We start from the raw sequence: 24872 nt of genomic DNA, 5'->3' as shown, positions 1-24872 counted from the left end.
TCTCTCTGAGGGACCCTCCTCTATGACGTTCCCTGGGTACCGGACCTACTGCCCAGGCCTGGGACCCTCACTCTGCACTGTAGCCTCTTATTGTGTGGTCCTCCTCTACAGTGCTCCCGATTGTCCGGGTTCACGGCTCCAGAGGGGGAGTCTCACTGGGCAACTCTACTCCGCGAAGTTCCCTGCATTCTGGGACTACTGACCTGTCTAGGGAGCCTTGCCCAGTGGGAGAGACTCACCCGGTGGCTCTGAGTTGGTCCTGAGTCTCTCAATACCTCCTTTTCTTGAATTCTGAGTCCTGTCAAGGGCCTCCAGTCTCCTGTAGGTGTCTCAGGAAGGGAGCCACCCTTCCGATGATGATGACCATGCCCTCAGGAATAATTTCAAATGCCTGCACCAGCCTCCAAAGAAGCTGGGGAGCCCCAGCGAGGGTGCGCTGAGTCAGCACAGAGGCAAGTGCCGTGTCCCTCAGCAGTAGGAGGGCAGGCAGGCAGGCAGGCTCAGCAATGGTGTCCGACCTTGGTGTAGGGGTTGGGGAGCTGGCTAGCTCTGCGTGATGGAGTCCTACCTCGGTTTGGGGGCAGGCAGGCTGGCTTGCTCTGTGCGATGGCATCCTACCTTGGCTGGGGATCGGTGGTCTGGCTCGGCATCTTTTTTTAAAAATATTTTTTATATGTTGATAGACCTTTATTTTATTCATTTATTTATATGTGATACTTAGAATTGGACCCAGTGCCTCACACATGCTAGACAAGTACTCTGCCACTGAGCCACGCAACCCTAGTCCCACGGGCACTGGCATCTTAAACTTCACATTTCTGAATATGGTGAAGGAGATGAGTTAAGTATATAGATAATATAGATTACATAGGTTTGATGCATTGATTGCCTAAGAGAACCTAGGTACTTTTTTAAAAAGCAGTTTATTAAGGTGAAAGTTTTAAAAGAAGATAGGTCTCTTCTTTTCAAGTAATTCATATTTCCACCATCAAAGAGTTTCATTGCCATTGTATTCTAAATGATGTATCTGCTGTTGAACAGATATAGGGCATAGAGCCTTTTCTTCCTAAACAGTTTTTGATCAGAAGATAAAAGCCATACATTTGCCATAATTATTAAATATACATTGCCATCTAGCTCTGTATTAGTTTATAGTATACATTGTGTGCTACCAAAGAAACTAGGATCAGTGATTTATAGAATTATTTGATACAAGGAAAGAGAAGAGATTGTTGTAAGTTAATATGATCAGAAAAACTTTACAGAAGAATTGGACATTGTGGGCCTTCTCAAAGATGGTTGTCTGATTTATATCTGTATTTTCTAGGGACCTATGATGAATCCCTATTTATTAAGCCCCTATGATATATTTGTAAGTTTTGTAAATTCTTGTTGAATAGCCCAGTGAAAAAAGAGAAAAGAAAGAACATTTATGTTAGAGGAGCTAAATAAATATAACAACTAAATAGCAATTTGTGTAGTGGATTTGAAGGGAAATTTGAAGAATAGAGTTCCTATAAAGTGAGAATTTTGTGCTTGACAGTAGAGGGATTAATCTTGGTAAGTGAAATGATATCAGATGACTTTGAAGTGTTGTAGATATGATTGGCAGTATTGGTTCTTGAAGAGGGAATGTGATTGAAGAGAAATTTTACTACAGGTAGGAAAAGTCACCAGAAACTGGTGGCTATAACTGAGAAGAAAAGTAACATGCAAAACCAAAGGATTTGTTAGAGACATTTTAAGTTATCACAGAGATGTGGGAGAGAGAATAAATATCAGAGAAGAGGAGAAAAAGAACAATCCCAGATGATTTAAAACGTTTTAAGACTTAGAAAAGCTATCATATGCTTGTACAAATAAGTAAAAATGAATTCTATTACACATAATTTATAATGCGCCAATAAGAAAATCTGGAAAAGAAGAACACATGCACACAAAATTAAATGTAAATTTTAAAATGACTGAGAAAATAAAAGTGACATTAATAGAAAACTACTAACTATGTGTATTAGCAGTTGTGAATAGTAATTGGTCATCCAAGTGGAAATGATTCTTGGCAGTTGGAAATGAGAAAGTTGACTTCAAAAGGATAGATAAATGACTGTGAGAGCTATTAGCACAGAATTTTGACTTATGGATAGATAAATGACTGTGAGAGCTATTAGCACAGAATTTTGACTTATGGATAGATAAATGGCTGTGAGAGCTATTAGCACAGAATTTTTTGTATTACAAAGTATGTGGCAGTTTTTAATGTGCTCTTAAAATAAATTATTCAGCACAGATAGAGCAGCCCTGATTTGATCAAAATATGAAATGTTCCAAAATCCGAAATGCTTTGAGCACCAAGAAGACAGCACAAATGGAAAATTTCACAACTGATTTTATGTGATGGGTCACAGTCAAAATGCAGGAGCATTAAAAAAATACTGTATAAAATTACCTTCAGGTTATGTGTATAAGATGTATATGAAACATAAATGAATTTCATGATTAAACAAAGGTCCCATCCCCAAGGTTTCTCATTATGTACTTGCAAATATTCTAAAACCCCCCAAAATTCAAAATTTAAAACACTTTTAAATACTCAACCTGGAGCTGAAGCTATGAGATTTTTTTTTCCTGAGGATACAAGATTTAAGAGCAAGCAGTAAGGAGTAAAAGGGAGACTAAAGTCAGTGAATGAAACTTAACAGGAAATATAATCAATCTCTTTAAAGCAGAGGCAAGAAGAAATTAGAAGGGGGAAGAAGAATATTGTCACGTGTTTATCATAGAGTAGATAGGGTGATGTTTTAAAGGTTTGGTTAGATGCGAATCTTTATATGTGAATTTCAAGAGCTCAGATATTGAATAATGATGTTCACTTTACTCTGCAAACCTAAGAAGTTATATCACCATTGGGGAAGTAGGAAAGGGTGACAACTGTCAAAAGTAAAACATTGTATTTTATAAGAAGTTGTAAGATCAGGTAAAGAACTCTTAAAAGGGAAAAGTGTGTTTTGATGGAGTAAAGGAAAAATCTAGGTTAGGGAAGACATTTAATGGCTGTGGAACAGCAGAGAAAGACTTCCTTTGAAGTGATCAGGGAAAGATGAAAAGTCATTCTGTGGTGGGTTTTTTTTTTTCCTTTGAGATGAATTTTGAGAAATTTAGGGTAATTGCAGAGATACTTGTTTAAGTGAAAACATTTGAGCAAGAGTTCATGTGGAAGGTTCTATTCTTACCAGGAAGGTAAGGATAATGGATTGAATTTTAAGAGTTTGGAGATAATCTGAAATACTTCAGATAAAAGGCGGCAGTTTTGATGTAAAAGAAAATGGGCAAGCAAAGAGATGGACATCTTTTCCCTTTGGTCTCTTAGAGTTAAAAATAACAGTAAAACTGATTTTGTATTTGATTCATGTTATGATGTTTTTGGGTAGATGCGGTGAAAGCTTGTACAGATGAGAGCCTTACCATTGAGGAAAGAATAGAAGTCTGCCTTCCACTTTACACAAACATGATTGCTCTGCACCAGCTCCTAGAGAGGTAAAACTTAATTGAAAGGCAGTTAACCCTATGTTAAAAATTGATCTTTTCATGTGTTTAGACATTTTTTTTTGTTGTTAAGGTATGAGGCTGCAATGGAGCTTTGTAAATGTTTATTGGAATCATGTCCCACGAACTGCCAGTTATTAGAAGCCCTTGCTGCTTTATATTTGCAAACAGATCAGCATGACAGAGCCAGAACAGTGTGGCTTACTGCATTTGAAAAATTTCCTCAGAATGCAGAGATTTTTTATCATATGTGCAAATTCTTCATCTTGCAGGTAAAAAATGACTCATAATTCTTAAAGTGTGTTTTTTGAAATTTCTTTATCAATAACTTCTCCAGGAAGCATTTCCTGTTCCTCTTGCCCTTTGCAAGTTGTATCAGGTATTCATTGTCTTGCCCATAGTTCTTCCATTGCACTTATTACAGTGCTTTGTAATTTTGTTTATAGCTGATTTATATACTACGCTAAGAACTCCTTGAGGCCAAGAACTATGTCTTACTCATATTTACAGCCCTGACATCTGTCAAACATGTGATAATCTGTTCAATAGATTTTTGGCAGAAGAGATTTGACCCTCTGGTAGTATTGGATGATATACTACTTAATGGTTAGTTTAATTTAATTCAGAGATTAGAATATACAAGTTAGCTGAACGTATCCCAAACTTAACTCTATCCCCTATCAATTCAAGAAACTTAGTGATTTTTTTAAAGGCCTTCTTCTCCTTTGAAACATTTTAATTAAACACTGTAAACCTGATCTATATCCCCCTCCCTCTTTTTTAAATAGAATCGAGGCGATAATCTTCTTCCATTTTTGCGGAAATTTATTGCATCCTTCTTTAAACCTGGTTTTGAGAAGTATAGTAACTTGGATCTGTTTCGGTAAGTTGTAGAACTCTTGTTTTGTAGATAAATGAGAGATTATAGCTCAGTGGAAAGGTGATTTTTTTTGTGTGTGAACAGATTATATTTTAGACTGATTTTTATACTTGAACACCCACTTACACAACTATTATGAGGGCATTAGAATAAATAGAATAATAAAATTGAGATGAGATGTAAAGTATTTCTACATTCTTCAGAATAAAGGCACTGTACAAAGTAAGGCTTAAGGTAACTCTTGGTTATTGTTAATTTTAGCACTTAATACTCTAGTATATAGCAACTAATTATCCTGAACGATCTCTGATTTTTGAAAAAATGAGGTATAATTTATTTGACAATCTAAAGTGGATTTAAATAATATATATACCTTTTCTTTCTTTTTAATTCTAAAAAGAACTGCTTTAGCCTCTGGAAATATTGAGTAAGAAGTTTTAGAGAATTCTTTTCTCAACCATCAGTTTCTCAGTATCTCATTATAGAGCTTTGTATTTACTATCTTTGCTTTGCTGAGAGTTCTTGTTCCAACATTAAGAGGCCACAAAAGATCACAAAGAATGATTTTTAGGAGAGGTTCTTAAAGTTCTCTTTCCTTCCTCTTCTCTCTGTAGGGGTCAGCAAACATCCTTAAGAGCCAGAAAGTAAGTTTTTAAGCTTAAGGCCCTGTGGTTTTTCAGCATTACTCAGCCATGCTGTTGTAGTGAGTAAGCAGCCACAGGTAATATGTAAATGACAGGCATGGCTATGTTCCAGTAAAATTTGATTTACAAAAATAGGCATAGTTCATTACTCTTAAAGTAAAATGCATCAAAGGGAAAATATGTTGTTATGATTTATTCTACTACTTTATGTTAGGAAGAACTGAAACAGGGAACATCTAAACTGGCTGTCTCCTAATTTTTTTTTTTTCTTAACGAAATTCCTGATGAGTAGAAATAAAACCTTAGCAAGTCTGATGCTTGCAAATATTTTTCTTAGGTCCTTCTACCTTCCTAGCCTTCCCTCCCCACCATACTCTACCCTGTATAGCTGTGTTAGGTAAAAGCAGATGTAAAAAATTACCCAGATTTTGTTAAGTGGTCATTCTACCCTAGAATTTTTTTGTGAATGTGGAAATTTTATTTTGAGATTTGAGGTCAGTGTTACTTTTTGGACTCAAATCTCTATATCTGTCCTCTTTTGGTAACCAGTTTAATTGACAGTGATTTTAGTTCTTGAAATTCTGCTCTACATCCAGATTAACATGTTACAAACAAGATGATTTTAAATGCAAATTAATGGGAAAGAATTAAACTATTCTATAAGGAATTTAGAGATTGTTCACCTTTCTGATACCCAGTTTCTCCCTTGTTTAAATTAGATTGCTTTAACTTCTGAAATTTAGGCAAAGGACTAATTCAAGGCTGAACCAAACTCTTCACAGACTTGCTGGTTCTGGTTTTCCCTTGGGCATGGAGGTAATTGGTTTAGCTTAAAAGAAGATGCTGCCAATTTCTGCTTTGGTAACTAATCAAAGATCTTCAGATCTTCTTGATGTCAGCTTAATTAGGCAGAATAAATAACGGTGTCAATAATGATTTGAAAATAGATTACCTCCAAACATTGTTTATTAATAATTTATCATCACTAAGTCATTCTTTTGTAAAATAGTTTAATTCATAATTCACTAAGAGTTAGAAAAAGCCAATGCTTAGTTTATTTAGGCAATACTCTAGCTCTTGTCCATACAAAAATAGTGCATTTCAATTAATTTGGGATGTCTTGAGTTAGATATGAGGAGAATGGCAATAGAGGAAATATTATTTGGTATTGCCTTTCTGTCCATATATATATTTAAAATGTATAAATATAATTATAATAGGAGAAGTCAGTACTCTTAACAGGTTCAAAACATTTGAAAAACTTTTAAAATTTTATTCTGTGGGGAGGTCCTGGGGATCAAAGTCAAGAGTTTCACACATGCTAGACAAGTGCTGTATCACTGAACTGTCCTCCCAGCCCTTAAAATATTTAATTTTATGAGTAGAAATTATAGAGCAAAATACTTAGCACTGTAATATTTATCTGGAGTTGAATTCTGTCAACTATTTCTATATGATATGTAATATAAAGATGACAGGCAGAAAGAACTAGATGAGGTAATTTTCATGTATTTCAAATCAATTTGAAGATTAAGAGAATAGCTAGAAAAATTAACTTGAAATCATTCATGTTACTGAAGTTAGCCTACGAAATAGATTTAGTCTTTCATAAATTGGATTTGAAGTTGTTTCTTTTGACTCACTCAGTTTTTAGTTGAGGAAACTAAAATCCATAGAAGTCAAGTGGTTAACCCAGGGTAGTATAACTGGTTGTGATAAAGTAAGGATGACAACCTGACTTCTACTGTCCTGTTTCTTGTGATTGCCCCTCCCCAGCCCAGCCTAATCTATTACAACTCATTACCTTCAGTCTTTTAAAAATCCATGGTAAATCATTGTACTTTATTTCTATTTTCAAGACTAGTATATTTCATTTAAAAACATTGTTATTGAAGATGCTGGTAAGTATTACATATACACAGATTCATATACATTGGGAGTAAAGCTGAATTCATCAGTCCAACAGATTTTTTTTTTTTTTTTAACCGATCAGCTTCTTAGAAACTTTAATATCCTGTTATGTATTGTGGTTTTCCAAAGGGGACTATAAGGCACAACATTTTCTAATTTTATTTGCTCATGGACCTCTCTTTGACAAGTGCCTTATCAGTATGTTGTAGAGTATACTTTGATGTATCTAAAATGAAACCTCTGTGTGTGTGTGTGTGTGTGTGTGTGTGTGTGACCTTTTTTATATACCAGGTTTTGTAACTTAAAATACTTAAGTTTTTTTCCACAAGAAAGCATAAATTTTTGTGAGAAAATTTTGGATACTAGCTAGTTTCATTTGTTCTTTTGTATTTTAAATTAGGCTTAATTAGATTATGGTGGTATATTGATATTGAGGATAGAATAATAATTTCATTTTAGGGGTGGAGTTATTCATGTAGGTGTAAAACAGTAAAATTCTGAGTTAATATATGATCCTAGAGATGTAACCAAAGAGATACGGTATATGCATGAAAAGAAAGTCTCATACCTTTATTCAAATATTTCAGTTTAATTTAAGTTGAAACCTAGGGTTTTAAAAAAAGTATTTGTAATCTTTGTGTGCATAGGCATAATTTCAAACAATATTTGGGTTTTTGTTTTTCTTGTTTTTTTTCTCAGCTATCTCTTAAATATCCCAGGACCACTTGACATTCCAGCCCGTTTATGTAAAGGGAATTTTGATGATGACATATTTAACCACCAAGTTCCTTATTTGTGGCTGATTTACTGGTGAGCCATTATCCACCGTGGAGAAAAATGTTGCATTCTAGGCCTGCATTTGCTGTTTACTACCAAATTACACTGGGTTAGAACTAACCTGGTGTTAGTCACTGAAGCACAATTGAAGAGATGCTATGGTTTATTACATACTAAATAAGAAAGATCAAAAGAAGGATTCCATTGTAGTAATATTTGTAATGTTTAAAATATACTTTGTTATTTCTTTAGCTTAATAGAATTGACCTGTAGACATATATTTTCCTTCCTTTCTTAAACAGCCTTTGTCATCCTCTTCAATCAAGTATTAAAGAGACAGTGGAAGCATATGAGGCAGCCTTAGGGGTGGCCATGAGATCTGATATCGTACAGAAGATTTGGATGGAGTAAGTTTTGTTCCTCTTAAGAGTGGGATTTTGGAATAAGGGGATGGGAGGGGGAAGGGTGATTAGCTTTTTTTGGCTTAATTTTTCTAAATTTATATTTTTCTTTTGGCAGTTATCTTGTATTTGCCAATAATAGAGCTGCTGGATCCAGAAATAAAGTCCAAGAATTCAAATTTTTTACTGATTTAGTGAATAGATGTTTGGTTACAGTCCCTGCCCGATACCCCATTCCTTTTAGCAGTGCTGATTACTGGTCCAACTATGAATTTCATAATAGGGTAAGAACTTGAAACTTTTTTTTTCTCTAGATGTTTGTACAGAGCCAAGGGACTTTAAAAATTAAAAATGACTACCATTTTATATTAAGAGAGCTTTTCTTAGGGCCACTTTCCTAGCAATTACTGCTCTTGACTATGATTCTTATTTCTTCAAAATTTAGGAACAGTGTCCTTTAAGATTCACTTAAGATAAATGTGCATAATGATTGTCTTGTATTGAAGAAAATTTAACATTGAAGCAAAATTGAAGGATGCTAACATTTGAAAGATCAAACCAAGGATTCTGTGGTGATAATATCTTAATGTTTTGCTTGAGTAGATGAAAATTTTACTGAATGAAAAATTTTGAAACTTCAAAATAAATAAGAATGGGCTTTTCTGTTAGAGTTGCTCTTTCTGTTAATATTTTGTCCAGCAAAGATAACTGTTCACAGAGCATAAGAAAGCTGAAACCAAGTGGTTTAAAATTTTAGGAGGAGAATTTGACTAATAATATATTTACAAAAGAGTGTCTTACTGTAGGTAATGAAGCAAGGGTTTTTTGCTTATTTTCACAGATCCCTTTCAGTTAGTGCAGTGTATGTAAACCAGATGATCCTGCTAAAACTCAGTGTACACTAGAACATAATGTGTTTTTTTTGTTTTTGTTTTTTATGGGGTGGTTCTGTTGCTAATCAGGATAACCAATTATTATGCTTTGTACTTCTATGCCATTCTTATCCCAGGATCTCAAACCACTTTATGGACATTAAGTCATTTACACTCGGGCATTCCATGAGCAAGATGTGGCAGGTATTAATAGCCCTATGACTTGCCCAGCTATACCACAAGTAAAGGTAGACTCAGGGATGAACACCCGGACTCCTGGCTTCTTGTCAGTGTTCTGTCCATGGCTCTCATCACTAGACCATATTTCCTAATTCATATTTGGAAAGTCACTAATATAATTAATGGTAGGAACTGTAACAGCATCATACATTATTATAATTTATACATTCATGTCTTAAAGACCATTTTGGTTTCTCATTAAAAAACACATAGGTAATTGGATTTCACAGTTTGGTTGCGTTCATTTTTTTCTCCCCCTCAACCTTTACAGGTTATTTTCTTTTATTTGAGCTGTGTTCCAAAGACCCAGCATTCCAAAACCTTGGAACGGTTTTGCTCAGTTATGCCAACTAATTCTGGACTTGCACTGAGGTAAGAAGAAAGAAAATTCTTTTGGTCCTCAGCTCATCTTTTAAAATGATTCCTGAAAACTTTATAAAACAGTCTTTACTTCCACTTGCTTTGTCATGGATATATTCTACTTTAATTTCAGACCTGTTAAGCCATCTTATCTATACATACAAAATCCAAAGTAGCTTGGTGTGGTGGTGTGCTTTTGTAATCTCAGTGGCTCAGGAGGCTTAGGCAGGAGGAGCGTAGATTGAAAGCCAGCCTCAGCAACTTAGCAAGACCCTGTCTTAAAATAAAAATAAAAAGGAATTGAGATGTGACTTAGTGGTTAAGCACCTCTGGGTTCAATCCCTGGTCTTCCCCACCCCCTCCACACCCCCTTGCAAAAAAAAAAAAAAAATCCAGTGTAAAAACTTGTTCACCAGAAAACTGCAGTTTGTAAGGGGACAAATAATTTAAGGAAAGTCCATCTATGTTCTTCAAGCACACACCAACCTGTCCTCACATGTGCGTTATAAGCAATAAACATGTTTTACGTGGCAAAGGGAATAGCTTAGGAGATTTTCACATTTTCATAGGTCAGTTGATCTCAAGTATTAACATGCATTGGAATCTTTGGGGATTCTCATTTAAAATGTGAATTCCAAAACTTGAACCTTCAAGCCACTTTTGAGAAACATTGATCTAGGGACTCATACATTTAATTAAAATAAGAAGATTTCTGAGCATTTCTTTGTGGTTTTTCTGCCCTGATAGAGTAAACCTATTTTCACCCTCAACAACTGTTTTTAATTCTGAAGAGGTACTTTAACATGCTAATGCTTCAACTTCTATTTGTGCACTAATTCCCACTGTGTCAGTTGTATCTTATAAGTTTGTTTATTATGGTTCATAATATACTTAAAGTATTTACCAAATATTCCTTATATTTTAAAGTATTTGCCTACCACTTAGCACATATGTTGGAGAAATGGTATGAGTTTGAAAAAAAAACTCAGAGGCCTTGAGTTGTGACAGAAGTAATCACAGTGTTTGTAATTAAATTTCTTAGCAAACATGCTAATCTGCAGAAGCCAATAATAGACATTTGAATTATGAAATATCTTTGATGAAATGTGAAACAAAATGTGGTTGTATTTTGACCTTTTTAGTATGATAGGCATTTTAGAATACAGGTGATTGTTGGTTTTGTTGATAACTTCCCACTTTTGTGTTTTGGTACTTATTTTCTGTGGTCATCTGTGGTTCACCCTCACCCTCATTTTAGTTTAAGATGAGCCTAGACCTTGAGTAGATAGTTTATTTACACAGTCCTGTCCCTGGAGTAATAAGAAGTCTTCTACAAATATTTGCTTAATGCCTTGATGGAATTTAACCAGACTTTATACCTCATCAGAAATTCTGCTCATAGAGCACATACAGGATTCCCTACACTTGCAATGCTTTGTTCATTTTCCTGAATATACTTTACAGGCTACTTCAACATGAATGGGAAGAAAGCAATGTTCAGATTCTGAAACTTCAAGCCAAGATGTTTACATATAATATCCCAACATGCCTGGCCACCTGGAAAATGTAATGCAACAATCATGTACATGTTTTTATAGCTATTGCTTTTATTTATAAGGTTTGCTCCAGACAGGTAAATTATTTGAAATGACATCTATTTTTTTTTTTTTTTTTTTCCTGGACAGATCTCTAATTTAGATTGTTTTTGGGCACTTGCTATGATTTAATGCTGAGAGTGAGTGCTCATTGATAGCTGCTTCTAAAAGCAAAAGGAGGATATATTTTTAACAATTTTCCTTGAGGGAGAACATTTAGATAATAATACTGTTATCAAATGAATAAGTCTATTACAGACACTTTAAGACCATCTCCTTTCAACTGTGGGGTTTCCCCCTGTTATAGTCTGATTTCTTCTTTCTTTTAAAGGTGTTAGAGCCAGGGATTTTTTTTCACTAGTAATTAGGAATATATATTTTTTCTTCATGAACGTTATTGATGTTCAAAACACTTGGTCTGCTCTATTCTTGTAAAGTTGATAAAAATTGTTGAATTTTTCTTTTCACTGTAGGTTACCCTCCTTGGAAGTGTAGCCTGTTACTTTCAGGAAGTTTTGTACTCAGATTCCCACAGTCAGTATTCTGCCAGTGGTGTTTCTTTTTGTGCAAAGATATATAAATTTTTCTTTTCCTTTTTCTATATTCCTTTTTTTTTCCTTAGAGCCATTGCTGCTGAGATTGTTCTAAAGGGGCAAAGAGAGGTAAGTTATAATTGAATATCAGATGGGTCACTCTTTTTTCCTTATAGCTGTTCTGCCCCTTTTACTGACTTCTCAATTTAAAAGGATTAAGGCATAGAAGTTAACATTTCAAGAACTCTTAAATGTTTGGAAACTCCCAAACCCAACACAACCATTTTGTCTTGAGTGTTAGTATTTTGTTAAGTACCACTCTTTTTAAACAGATAGGATTATGAAGGAGTTTTTCATCATGTCTTCTGATGGAATTGTGTGTGTATCTATCTTATAGGTCCACCGTTTATATCAGAGAGCCTTACAGAAGTTACCTCTTTGTGCATCACTATGGAAAGATGTAATACTTTTTATCTTTTATTTTACCTTGATGTTTTCCTATAAATTTTCTGCATGTGCCATATCCATTGATGTGGTAATGCTCAAACTCTAGCTATGTCTTACTTCTATACTTCCCTGTCTCTTACAGCAACTCTTGTTTGAAGCATCAGAAGGAGGTAAAACTGATAACCTGAGAAAACTAGTTTCCAAGTGCCAAGAGATTGGAGTCAGCCTAAATGAGCTCTTAAATTTAAACAGTAACAAAACAGAAAGCAAGAATCACTGAACACTGGGTGCAGTCAGTTCTAAGTCCTTATAATAATTGCCAAAATTATTTGAATGATTCTTCAAGATTAGGCTGATCCCTGGCTAAGGTCTGTGTAAGGCAGACAAGCATTATTGATCATTTCAAGTCCCATAAAATATCCTATCCTCAAAATCGGAAGCAATGAACATGATCCTCTTCAGTTGGATAAATGAACTTCCTGTTTGGCCTGCTTCTAGGCCCTTCCAGATTCTCATAACATCATGTACGTAAGTATAGCTCCTCAAAGTGACTGACATTTATTTTAATTTTACTTTGTTTTTGTTTTTTTTTTTTTTGTTTTTTTTTTTTTTTTTTGTTTTTTGTTTTTTTTTTTTTTTTTACTTAATTTCTCCCTTTATGTTGTGCTATTCCTGATTCACTTGACACTCTCTGATGCCTGAGAGATTCTTGTTTGGGATTTAATTTCCAGGGCTGTGTTTACAGTTAAAAAGCAGGCAGTCCCTTTTAGTTCTTCCTTTTTAAATCTTTTGAGATTCTTCATTTCAGGATTTAAACTTAAGCAGTTCATCTTAAGGAAAGTGTAACTTCCATGGCCACAAGTCTGCTAGTTGCACTTGAATGTTCTAACAGGGTTGTTTATTGCCCTTTCTACGTTCTGGACTCCTTGCCGAGACTGTTTAACTTGAAGATTAAAGAAACTATTGCAAATGCCAGTGCATCAGAACCTAAGAGTGGTCAAATATTATGTGCAATTTTTTTGTAAAGAAATTTTAATTTATAATAAAGTTTAACAGTTTAAAGAACAGTTAATATTTGAACTGCTTTGTATTGAAATACTACTTTGTAGTATTAAAGTTGTTTATATACAAAATATTTTTAATATAAGTTAACTTTTTAAAACATGTTGCTGTCTTTATTCACTTTTCATACTGGTGGGAATGGGTTAAAAGTAGGAGATATGGACATTCACCATAATGAAACTATCAATACTTTAACTCTTAAACTACTTCCCATTTAAAAAAAAATTCCAGTGACTTTTTAATTAATGGGAGGATGGGTCCTGTTCTGGTTTGAGGACAGAATAGATAGGTTTAGATTAGACTACCATTAAACCCTTGCTCTCAAAATCTGTGCTTACAAAGTATCTCCCAACTACAGTCTGAATGATTTGCTCAGGGACATGCTATCTTGTGTTAAATATTGGTATGGCCAGATGTGAAGGAGACCTTGCTTTTCCTTTTGTTCGGTGTATATTGAGTTGTTTAAACTTTGGCAGAAAAATAGAATAATACACACTATTAAGATCTGATACAGCTAGCTACATGTAGTCTGTTAGAGGCAGAGTAGCAGCCCATGACAGACAAACTTACACATCTTCTCATTTGTATAATGCTTAAAATAAAACCAGGTTTTGAGGCATTACCATATGTTTACCAAGCAGTAGGAATTTGTCTATAAGTGCTGTTTGGTGGGGTTAAGAATGGAAACTATTTTTCTAGTGTCTTTCATTTAAACAGAAAAAGACATGGAGACTTACTGATCTTTCTCAAATTGAAGAAATTTGGGTGGAATCCCAGAGGAATGGATTGTATGTATTTAAATATTTAGTCTTAATAGCTCTTTCTACTCTGTTTCTAAACTTTGTTTGAAAACTGTAGTTAGGTGCTTAGAAAGATATTTGCAGTCTGTCTCCCCATGGTTTAATAGTTGTGATATTAACTGGAATGTCTTAGTTTTTAGAAGATAGTGCCAAGCTTTGAGCTTTTGTTGCACTAACAGTTCCATCAGCAATAACTACTTGGCCTGAGTTTTTTTTGTTTCTTATATAAAGAGTCCTTTGAATTGGTGCGTGATATTCCAGAGTCCATCCATGCAGGCTGTACCCTGTAAGAACTCCAGGATTTGATATTCACATGTCATACACAGTCATGCAGGAATAGGTCCAGTTTCATTTTCAATAGTTGTCTTGTTGCTATTTAAAACTGTAACGATATCTTATAAAAATTATATTGCCTTAAAAATATCCTCTTTTATCACCTTTCTTCCCTGTCATTTTACAAACACTCTAACCTCCATGTACAGATAGCAAACACTGTTTAAGAGTAAAGATTATGTTCCTGTTATCTTTCCATGTTTAGTTTTGTTTCTTAATGCAGTGCTTTCATATGTAATAATTAAAATATTAAGCAGAATTTTGGGTTAAAGTTGATATTATTACAGTAACTTGAATATAAAAACATTTAACATACTGTATGACTGAAAACTTTGGGCAGAGAACTGTTGTACAGGGAGAAAAACACTAGTCATTGAGAATTATAATTTCCTTGCATCCCTCAGCCCTCACTGGAGGCAAAGACACACAAAAGAAGCATTTAGGCTATGGGGTTTTATCTCTGATGAAGGAAATGGAGTAGTAGATTATGGTGTATTTTTATGTGTTCTTTTTTCATTTTAGAAAACAACCTAATATTTCTATTTACCTTTTAACGGAAAGTGGACCTTGTAACATTGTTGTCACAGGATTATCTAAGGCGGTTTGCTTTCAATTAAAGGGCATATAAACCTGCATCATAAAATAAGCTGCAATCTCCAGGTGCAACATCTAAGAGTTAAAGGCACTAAGCAGACAAGCAAAAGGTGATTAAGACTAACAACAAATATAGAGGGACTTTATTGGAGATTGTAGTTCAAATATTTATTTTCCAGGGTTATTGAAAAAGTAGGAACATGTCATTAGAATAAAAAGCAGGGCCAATATTCTCAGTTAAAGCTGTCTTGTGTTCACAGATAAGTCATAATTTCCTTAAGTCTGCTTTCATATTTGTGTTAACATTGGTTCAGGGAAAGAATAGGCAAATACAATTTTAAGGATCTTTCATGTTTTGGGATTATACCTGCAATTGAATCATTGCCACTCATAGAGATTAACAGTAATTATTATGCAGAACATTTTGGAACAAAATGTTAGATTTGTAAGGAAAAAAATCTGATGCTGTAGTTTTGTTTTGTTTTGTTTTTTGTCCCTCACAATTTCACAATTGGGTCTTTAGCTTCCAAACACTGGTGCTCCTTAATGTAGGTGGTAGAGCAGATCTGGGGGGAAAAAAAAATCCTTCTTTATGACTGTTCTATAGGCGACCAAAATGTCCACTTACTTTCAACAGGTGTTCCTCACTTGTATTTCACTGGGAGTGAGGGACAGTGAATGACTACCTGAGGGCTTGTTGCCCTGCCCTCCCTCTCTTGCATCTTACACCACCATTCACATAACCCTCTTTGGTAATGGTTATGTAGAATTTTTTGAATGCTGCTTGGTGGAGATACCTGCAAAAGATGTGAAAACATTTTTCAACTTTTTCTGTGTGACTCCTTTGAGGTAGATAACAGGAAGCTATGTCCTTCTTCCACAGGTGGTAAAATGGCCATAACATTTGTCTCTACTTTTCATTTAGTCAAAAGAGGGACCTCATAACATGTTTTTCAGAGTCCTCAGAGAAGAGAATCATATTATTTCCCTCTCCCCAAAGTCCATATGAGCTGTGTACTAGGCACTAAATGCGGAGGTGAATAAAGGGCTTCCCAAGGTTCTTGCAGACTAACAGAAACAGAAGAGTATATGCCAAGGAAGCAGCCAGAGGGTATCTTAACTTGAATTAGAAGTTAGGAAAGGCTTCCTGAAAACAAGTGAATTATTGGCCAAATGATGAAGGAGGAAAAATTGAAGCCAATAATGTTACTTTTAAAAATTACATACCATTGCTACCTGAGTATTGTAGAAGGATTTGCACGTTTAGAAACTTGTGCATGTTTTAAAATTTTTTTCTAAAAAACTTTTTGCAGATTTCACTCAACTGACAATTGGTTAGATACAATAACAGATAAGATGAATAAAACTCACATAGCAGCCTGTCTAGAAATGAGTCCTCTGGGAGGCAACTTGTGCTTGGAAATCCCCATGCATTTAGGAGGAATCTTAGACCCAGCTTAAAGAGCCCTGATATGGAAAGTCTGATTGCAGTTACAACTGCTGCTACTGCCTTTACTTCTTTTCCCCTCTGACTTCTTGAATAATCCATGAATAATATGTTGTTTTCATCATTTAGTAGTATCTACAACTTACAGAGCACTATTTCAGTGCTCTGTGAAAGCTACCCAGTTGTTTTCCATTACTCTTCTGAAGAGTCATGGTTATTTTTCTATTTATATGAAGAACTGCCTGGAGATTGCCCAGTGTCTTCAGTGTTTCAAACTGATTTCTCCAAATGGTCTATTTTAGCCCAGTACCAGAAATGTTTGCAACTAACTGGAATCTAAGTAAAGCCAGGAATAAAATGGTTCAGTTGAGGAACAAAAAAATGTGCACAAGCTTGGAATATGTCCCCTCCTGGTGTCATCAAGAAAGCAGAGGTTCCAGAATATCTGAGGGGCCAGTATGATTGGTCTTAAGTGATATGATTGATTAGTGTTACTGGGTCTGAATTGTTTATCTAGTTTAAAGACAAAACTTTTTTACATGGGAAATGGATTAGAATATTCAGAATGAGTCAATTGTATTCTAAATGCCATAGTAACAGTATATTTTGAAAGACTAATAAATTGTGAAAGCCATCCTAAATATAAATAAATATGACTTCTGTGAATTAAAACCTAAATACAAATGTGAAAATTACTATCACATCCATTCTAAAAGAACATACACTGCTTTTGCCCTTGAATGGGTAATCCAGAAGCTTCAAGAATACCAGGTTAGCCAAAATTAAGGGCAAATAAAATCTTGTAAATGTTCTTTTTAAGAAGATTTATTTGTTCTAATTGGTTATACATGACAGTAGAATGCATTTTGACACATGTAAATGTTCTTACCTAGTGAAGTAAGCCATATGAAATAGAATCATAGCCAACAGCCTAAAGGAACTGAGCAATAGAGGACTGGCAATCTGTTTACATTGTTGGAAATAATCGGGGTATCCACTACCAAGGCCAAAACATACATTCAATTTGGCACATCAGTCTAATTTAAGAGTCTGCCTGAGGATAGGTTTGGCATTTATTTTATGTTGGTTGAAATGGAGCTACAAAGAAATACTTTCAGGAAATACAGGAGAGTCAACCAATGTGATGAAAAAGCACATCTCAAGGATCTGGATGTTTGATTTAGCTCTACATTACCTAATTGTATAATCATGACAGGCCATTTTTTTGCTGCTTGTCTCTTTTTCCACCTCCAAATCTACAAAATATGGAAATACGTGCACTTAACCTCAGGAATGTTAAGAGATCATATAATAGAAATTAAAAACAAAAGAGTTTTGAGTTCAGGATCATTTTCCAAAATGGCAGAGTTGATACAAAATAAGTTTACTTCCTCTGGATATATTTTCATCACTTGTCAGTTGATCCTACCAGTGTTCATGCATGAGTTAGCTGCTGTCTCTAAGAAGCCTAAGTTCTGAGTATGGTGGTGCACACCTGTAATTCAACTACTCTGGCTGCTGAGGCTTGCCTCAGCCTGGGCAACTTTGTGAGACCCTGTCTCAAAATTGAATAAAAGAACTGGATGTAATTCAGCAGTAAAGTACTTGCCTAGTGTGTATGTGACCCTGGGTTCAATCCCCAGCACTACACATATACACACAAAACAAAACCAACTAGCTAAAAGGGCTGGGCATATAGCTCAATGGTAGAGCATCCCACCCCCATTCCAGTTTCAATATCCAGTACTGGGGCTGGGGAGGGGTACAGGAAAGAACAGGAACTGGGGATATAGTTCAGTGGTAGAGCAATTGACTAGCCCTGGGTAAGACCCTGGGTTTAACCTCCAGCAACTTAAACAAAACTGCCATCTAAATTCAGTGGCTTGTTTCTTATATTACTCCCCAAAATATAACAGTGTAAATTATTAAAAGATACTTTTGACCTTAGATTTTTAAGTCAAAGGATCTATGAAAATCCTGTCCCTATTTTCAATTCTGAGAATTCTGTGCTAGCTAAACTCTTTTTGCATGTAATAAAGGATAAGAGCAACCCCTTAATACAGTACTCAAAAGAGCAACCAATCACCCAAGCTGTTCTCCACACTTTATTGGAGTTGTCAAAGGGCATGGCAGTATTGACCATTTTAAACTTACTTATTCTTGTAGGCAGAAGTTATAAAATGACCTCATCAGACAAGAGGACTTGCATAAAGTTTGTATTTAAGATAACGTCCTAGGAGCATACTTTGAAAAAATTGTCTTTTATTTCCTAATTTAAACTATGATTTTTATTGTAATTAGGCCAAACCTGGCTGAAGCTGTGATCCTGGTGATGGAAAATGATAAAAATCACAGAATGCAGAGAGCAAAGGGTAATTTGTAGTATTTACTTGATTAATGTGGTTCTCAATAAAAGCAGTATGATCTACCTGGGGGTGGAATATGAATCAAACTGGCCTAGAATAAATCCAGGGCTTCCTGCAAAGGACCCTTCTATATTAGACTAAAATGAAAATAACAGTGACTTAAAAGTTTCTGTCATGAAGTGAATGTCCCAAGTCAGTGGACCAGGACTGCCTGCTGTGGCATTCCATGATGAAAGACCTAGATTCTTGCTCTGTCCTATGTGACCTCCATTCCCAAAAGGGCCGCTACATATGGTTGCACCAGTCACAAGAATTCTACCCAAGGTTACGTAGCCAAAAGGTTAAAATGGAACTGAAATTAAGCCCTTGATCAGCTCATCAGGCACTCCTGGGCACTGGAACAATGAACATGGCAGAAAAAGGACATTTTCTGAGTGCACAAAGTGGCTGCTTGAACTCCAAGTTCTGTGGTAGGAGTAGGCCCTTTTCTCAAAGGTATAACAGCTCCATATGGGTTGGTAGTCATGATTCTAGGAGGTTCTCCAGGGCCAGTCCTTTTGGTACATTCTATGGAAGGGAAAATGAAGACACACCACCCCCATCTCAAGAGTATTTTAAGGGCCTGGGGGATGTAGCTCAGTGATAGAGTACTTGCCTTGCATATGTGAAGCCCTGGGTTTATACACACATAAGTGCTTTCAGAAACTCAATATGCCACATGGGCTTTTATTCTGTTGCTCAGAACAAAGACTTGGTTACAATTTGGAAATGTAGTCTTTGTCTTAGGTGCTATGTAGGCAATAATAATTGAAGTATGTAAAAGAATACGTATTTGTGGGACAACTAAATATCTGCCGTGCCATCATCAGGTAAATAGACTATACAGTGAAGTTAACAACTTGAGCCTAGCTTGTTCTGAGCTCTAGATTAGAAAAAAAAAAAAAATGGTGAATCATTAAAATCCCTTCCATTCTCTAAGTTTCCAGTTCTTTAGTTTGGAACAGTAAAGCTGGAAGCACATTTCCTAGACTTAGCTGGTCAGACAGACTCAAGAATGGGCATTTAAGAACCAACACTGTTGAGATTTCAAAGCATATGGAACACTGTTCCAAGTGCTTGAGGTTTACTAACATTTAAATTTTCACAACCCAACAAGATGTTGTTTTACAGATGTAAATAGAGTCACAAGAAGTTAAGTAACCAAGTCACAAAGATAGTAAGTGACAAACCCAGGATGCTGAGTCCTGAATGTGTGCCCTTAATTGGTAACTTAAAACCCCTAGAGTAGAATTGGTTCAATAAATCAGACCTTTGAGGGAATTATTGATAAAGGGACTCACTCTTTATTATCAAACTAATAGTATGTAAGCCTGGAGCTTATATACTATTAGGACAGTAGTGCCTCCACAGTGCTGTTAGACCCCTTCTGAGGGAGAGACCCAAGAGGAAAGCAGAGTTAAGAGTTGAAAAGAGACATAATTTGTGGAAACAGCTGGACTCACTGTGTCTGAAATCAGATACCCCTGGGTTTTGAAGATATTTAACATTCTCATCAACTACCTCCCTTCTTAAAAATTGAGCCTCTGAAATTCAGTAGAGGTTCTTGTCCTGTGAAACACTAAGTTAATTCAGCTAAACTTACCTGTGGGTCTATGCCTAAGGAATAATGTTGCCGAGGACAAAAAAAGAATATGTTCTTACAGCTACATTAATTAAGAAATTGAAGTAATAACTTTCTGTTGAAGGTGAGAAATGTGGAAGAATGGGCAAGGAAAGAGTTGTATATTTAGATACACAGTGGGTAGAGCTGAGAAGATTTTTTATTGTGCCTAAATTCTCGTACTTCAGGTTCCCCTTGGATTACATGATCATGAAAAAGTTCACTTAACTACTCTTAATTTCTAATAATGGGTTAATACTAGTTGTCTCACTTGGAGTTCTGAGGACATAATAGCATACAGGTAAAGGACTTAGCACAGTATCTAGCTGGAACATGATAAATAACAGCCATAACTGACCATACTGGATGTGTGATTATAGAAGCCGTTTGAAGAAGGATGACTCGGAAATGTGGGTTAGGGAAGTATTTTTGTATAATAAGAAAAGATAGGATGGCAGAGTCTGATTACTTGATAAAACTCTTCATTAGATGAAGACCTGAAGAACAAGTAGAGACAGAAAATTAATCAAGTAAATTTCATTTGAACCAATATTTATCTGGCAAATGAAAGTTCTAAGAAAACTTTGAAAACAATGCAGTGTTGATGGAGGAGGATGATGCAAAGAGATGAAAAGAGAATACAAGTTTTTTCCATTGAAGATACCTTAGTGTAGGGAATGTGCTAAAGGAAAAGATTACAGTAATCTAGGCCTTTGTTGCTTATCTTTTGTATCTGCAGGAACTTCTGGGAATTTGCTAGAAATACATAATCTTAGGCCCTACACTGACCTACTGAATCAGAATTACATTTTAATAAGTACCCCATGTGATTTTACACACATTAAAGTTTCAAAAACACTATTGTAGGCTAGTGATAAATGCATGGATTTCCATCATTTAAACTAGAAAAGAATGAAGAAGTGTCCTAAATCACTGGACATCTATTTTTATGTCCGAAATGCAATAGCTACAAGTCACATAGTTTTCTTTTTTGGGAGGTGGGGTACTGGGGATTGTACCCAGGGGTTCTTAACCACTAAGCCACATCCCCAGCCCTTTTTATATTTTATTTTGAGATAGTCTCATTAAGTTGCTGCAGGCCTCGATAAATTGCTGAGGCTGGCTTTGAACTCCTGAGAGTTCTTTTGTCTCAGCCTACCAAGCGGCTGGGATTCCAGGCATGCAACACCATACCCAGCTCAAGTCACATATTTCCTTTAAACTTACCGTCTCATTACAGTAAGCTCTATCAACAGTTTCCACAAATTCAACCAACATCAGATCAAAATATTGTTTGGAAAAAAAAATACACTGAACATGTACAGACTTTTGTCTCATTTTTTATTATTTTTTTAAAATATATTTTTAGTTGTAGATGGACACAATGCCTCTATTTTATTTGTTTATTTTTAAGTGGTGCTGAGGATTGAACCCAGTGCCTCAAATGTGCTAAGCAAGCACTCTACCAGTGAGCTACAACCCAGCCCTCTCATCATTTTTTAAACAATGCAGAATAACTACAGAGCATGCATTAGATATTGTAAGTAATGTAGAGATGATTTAAAATATATGCAAGGATATATGTAGGTTTTATGCAAATAAACCATTTTATGTAAGGGATTTAAACATTCTTGAATTTGTTATCCAAGTGGGTCCTGGTACCAATACCCCCATGGATACTGAGGTATAATAAATGAGATATGTGCCTGCCACATTTCAGGAACACAAAATTAACACTAATCTTCATCTTCACTAGTGCTCTTTAAAACACTAAGGAGTAATTCTGACTTCCTGAGTTTTAAATATTTAAGTACTCTTGAAATTTAAGTGAACCACTGCTCCTTGCTTGTTCCCAGGAGAGTTCTACTAGTTACTCACTGCCATGTAACAAATTACTTTAACACTTAGCAGCTTTATTATACCACAGGTCTCTGTGGGTCAGGAATCCAGGAGTGGCTTAGCAGCATAGTGTGACAAAGGTCTCATATGTAGTTGTATCAAACTATTGGCCAGGGCTGCTATCAGTCATTTGAGGCTCATGTGGCTAATTCATAGGCCTCAGTTTCTCCCCACATGAATGTCTCCTTAGCTCTGCCTCAGTGGCTCCATGGCAGGGCAGCTGACTTCCTCCAGTGTAAGCTGACAGGGAAAGAACCAAAATGAGAAGTTTCAGTCTTTTATAATCTAATCTTGGAAATGACATACCATCATATCTATTGTTCACACAGCTTAGCCCTTATATGAAATGAGATCATGCAGCAATGCAAATAACAGCGGGTGGTTATTGAGAGACCATCTTGAACTTGACTGCTACAATGATGGAAGTGCTTTTCTCTGAGCAACAAAACTCACCAATAGATTCAGATGCAACTTGCACAGGTGGGAGCCTATTTAGTCCCTATGGAAAGGGAGCTGAGACAATGTATGAATTGCAGATCACACACAGATGTTCAGTCTACTTGTAGGGCTACCAGTGCAAGCAGAAACGGATTTTAGTCTTAATTGGATGGGGGAAGGCAGAGGAGAATGGAAGCAAAGAACACCTATTCAGTGAAGACAGCCTTCATATTCCAAAATATTTGAATACAGCAGCTGTCCCAGCAATCCTTTATTTCATAATTGTATCAAAAATTGGAGAAGGAGTTGTGTGGTGGTGCACACCTGTAATCCCAGCAACTTGGGAGGCTGAGGCAGGAGAATGTCGAGTTCAAAGCCAGCCTCAGCAACGGTAAGGCACTAAGCAACTCAGTGAGACCCTGTCTCTAAATAAAATGCAAAATAGGCCTGGGGATGTGGCTCAGTGGTCGAGTGCCCCTGAATTCAATCCCAGTAACCCCCACTCTCCAAAAGAGTCTGTAAAGTGTGAGCTGGGGTGTGGCTCAGTGGTAGAGCTCTCGCCTAGGACCTGTGAAGCACTGGGTTCAATCCTCAGCACCACATCAAAACAAACAAATAAACAAACATAAATAAAATAAAAATTGGGGAAGGATGTTTAACTTGTAAGAGGTCAAATTTATTCCTCTAAACAGGGTATATCTCCTGGGTATTCTGACCCTCCCATGTCAAAGATTGACCTTTGATGTTGAGCCAAGAATTAATGAATGGTGAGTAAAAAAAAAAAATTGGAAAAGCTTTTGCAACTCTTGCAACTCCTGTTATCAATAGGCCTGCAAATAGTAAATAAGCTTCCATTACTTTGGTACCATTTCCCTTTGAAATGAAACTGCATCCTTCTTTAATTGATGTTACCTGCTTCTTCATCAGTTTGGTGTCTTTAAACTATGCAATCTGTTACACTAAACCAACCCAATACACTCTAAATCTGTTGGTCTGTAAACTATTAAAATCACAAAAATAAATTGTATAAAAGAGGAGTTGTTCATTTCCATTGAATTTTGACTGTTTTAGGGACCTCCAGTCAAACATGAAAAATATTTAAACTTTCTTTCATATTATTACACAGATATTTAGAGGAAAAGCTGAATATTCCAAAGATTATAATGGGCAAAAATCAAGTACCCAATCTTTTTCTAATTATTACAAGAAAACAACATATCAGGAATTCTTGTTTTTCCATTGGGAAATGAAGTTATGTTATTCAGAAACAAAGACATTTTGTCTAGTTTAGATCAAAGGACGTTCTGTACCCCAGAGGGCCAATTCTGCTCTTGTTAGAAAAAAAGCCTTGGGTAAAAAGTACAGGATTTTAAATTATTATTATTATTTTTTTTTTTTTGGTGGGCCACTTCCTTGTTTCCAGCAAACCTCAGTGATTAGCAAGGTTTTGGTTTTATTTCTTTTGTTGTTGTTGGGGAGGTAAACAGGGATTGAACCCAGGGGCACTTAACCATTGAGTCACATTCCAAGCTCTTTTAATTTTTTAATTTTGAGACAGGGTCTCACTAGGTTGTTTACAGCCTTGCTAAATTGCTGGCTTCAACCTGTGATCCTCCTGCCTCAGCCTCTCAAGCCACTGGAATTACAGGCATGCACCACCACACCCGGTGATTAGCATATTTTGGTCAAAATGTCAAGCAAGATCATTTTCTTACTATGAAATGGAGATTATAATTTAAAAAGTTATTCTGATAAATGTCAGATACCTATTAACAGCAAATCCCTCCAGTGAAAATGAAAAGTTTTCTAAAAAAAATTGCATATCACCATAACGATTTTGCTTCTCTTTTGGCCGCTGCAACAAAAAATACCACCAACTGGGTGTCTTAAAAACAACCAACATTTATTTCTCAGAGTTCTGGAGACTGAGAAACCCCAGATCAAGGAAATGGCAGAGCTGGTGTCTGGTGGGAGTCCATTCTCACAGATGGCAACTCCTAGCTATGTCCTCATCTGGTGAAAGAGCCAGCTAACTAGCTGGGACCTGAGGTTTCTTTTAAAAAGGACACT

General features: G+C 35.8%; 1 protein-coding gene across 2 annotated transcripts in view; it reads left to right on the top strand.

Moving 5' to 3' along the window:
• Window positions 1-12770, top strand: part of Zfc3h1 (zinc finger C3H1-type containing) — a 52713-nt gene extending 39943 nt beyond the window's left edge. For both annotated transcript variants that reach the window (XM_047550145.1, XM_047550144.1), the window contains exons 25-35: window positions 3429-3534; window positions 3617-3815; window positions 4332-4426; window positions 7678-7788; window positions 8058-8162; window positions 8275-8440; window positions 9540-9640; window positions 11093-11194; window positions 11846-11885; window positions 12154-12216; window positions 12346-12770. In XM_047550145.1, the coding sequence (XP_047406101.1) occupies window positions 3429-3534; window positions 3617-3815; window positions 4332-4426; window positions 7678-7788; window positions 8058-8162; window positions 8275-8440; window positions 9540-9640; window positions 11093-11194; window positions 11846-11885; window positions 12154-12216; window positions 12346-12483 (1226 nt within the window). In that variant the 3' untranslated portion in view covers window positions 12484-12770. The remainder of the gene's footprint in view (window positions 1-3428; window positions 3535-3616; window positions 3816-4331; window positions 4427-7677; window positions 7789-8057; window positions 8163-8274; window positions 8441-9539; window positions 9641-11092; window positions 11195-11845; window positions 11886-12153; window positions 12217-12345) is intronic.
• Window positions 12771-24872: the final 12102 nt, after the last annotated feature.

Source organism: Sciurus carolinensis, chromosome 4 (genome assembly GCF_902686445.1).
Source record: "Sciurus carolinensis chromosome 4, mSciCar1.2, whole genome shotgun sequence".
NCBI classification, from domain to species: domain Eukaryota; kingdom Metazoa; phylum Chordata; class Mammalia; order Rodentia; family Sciuridae; genus Sciurus; species Sciurus carolinensis.
This window is presented reverse-complemented; position numbering and strand designations above follow the sequence as displayed.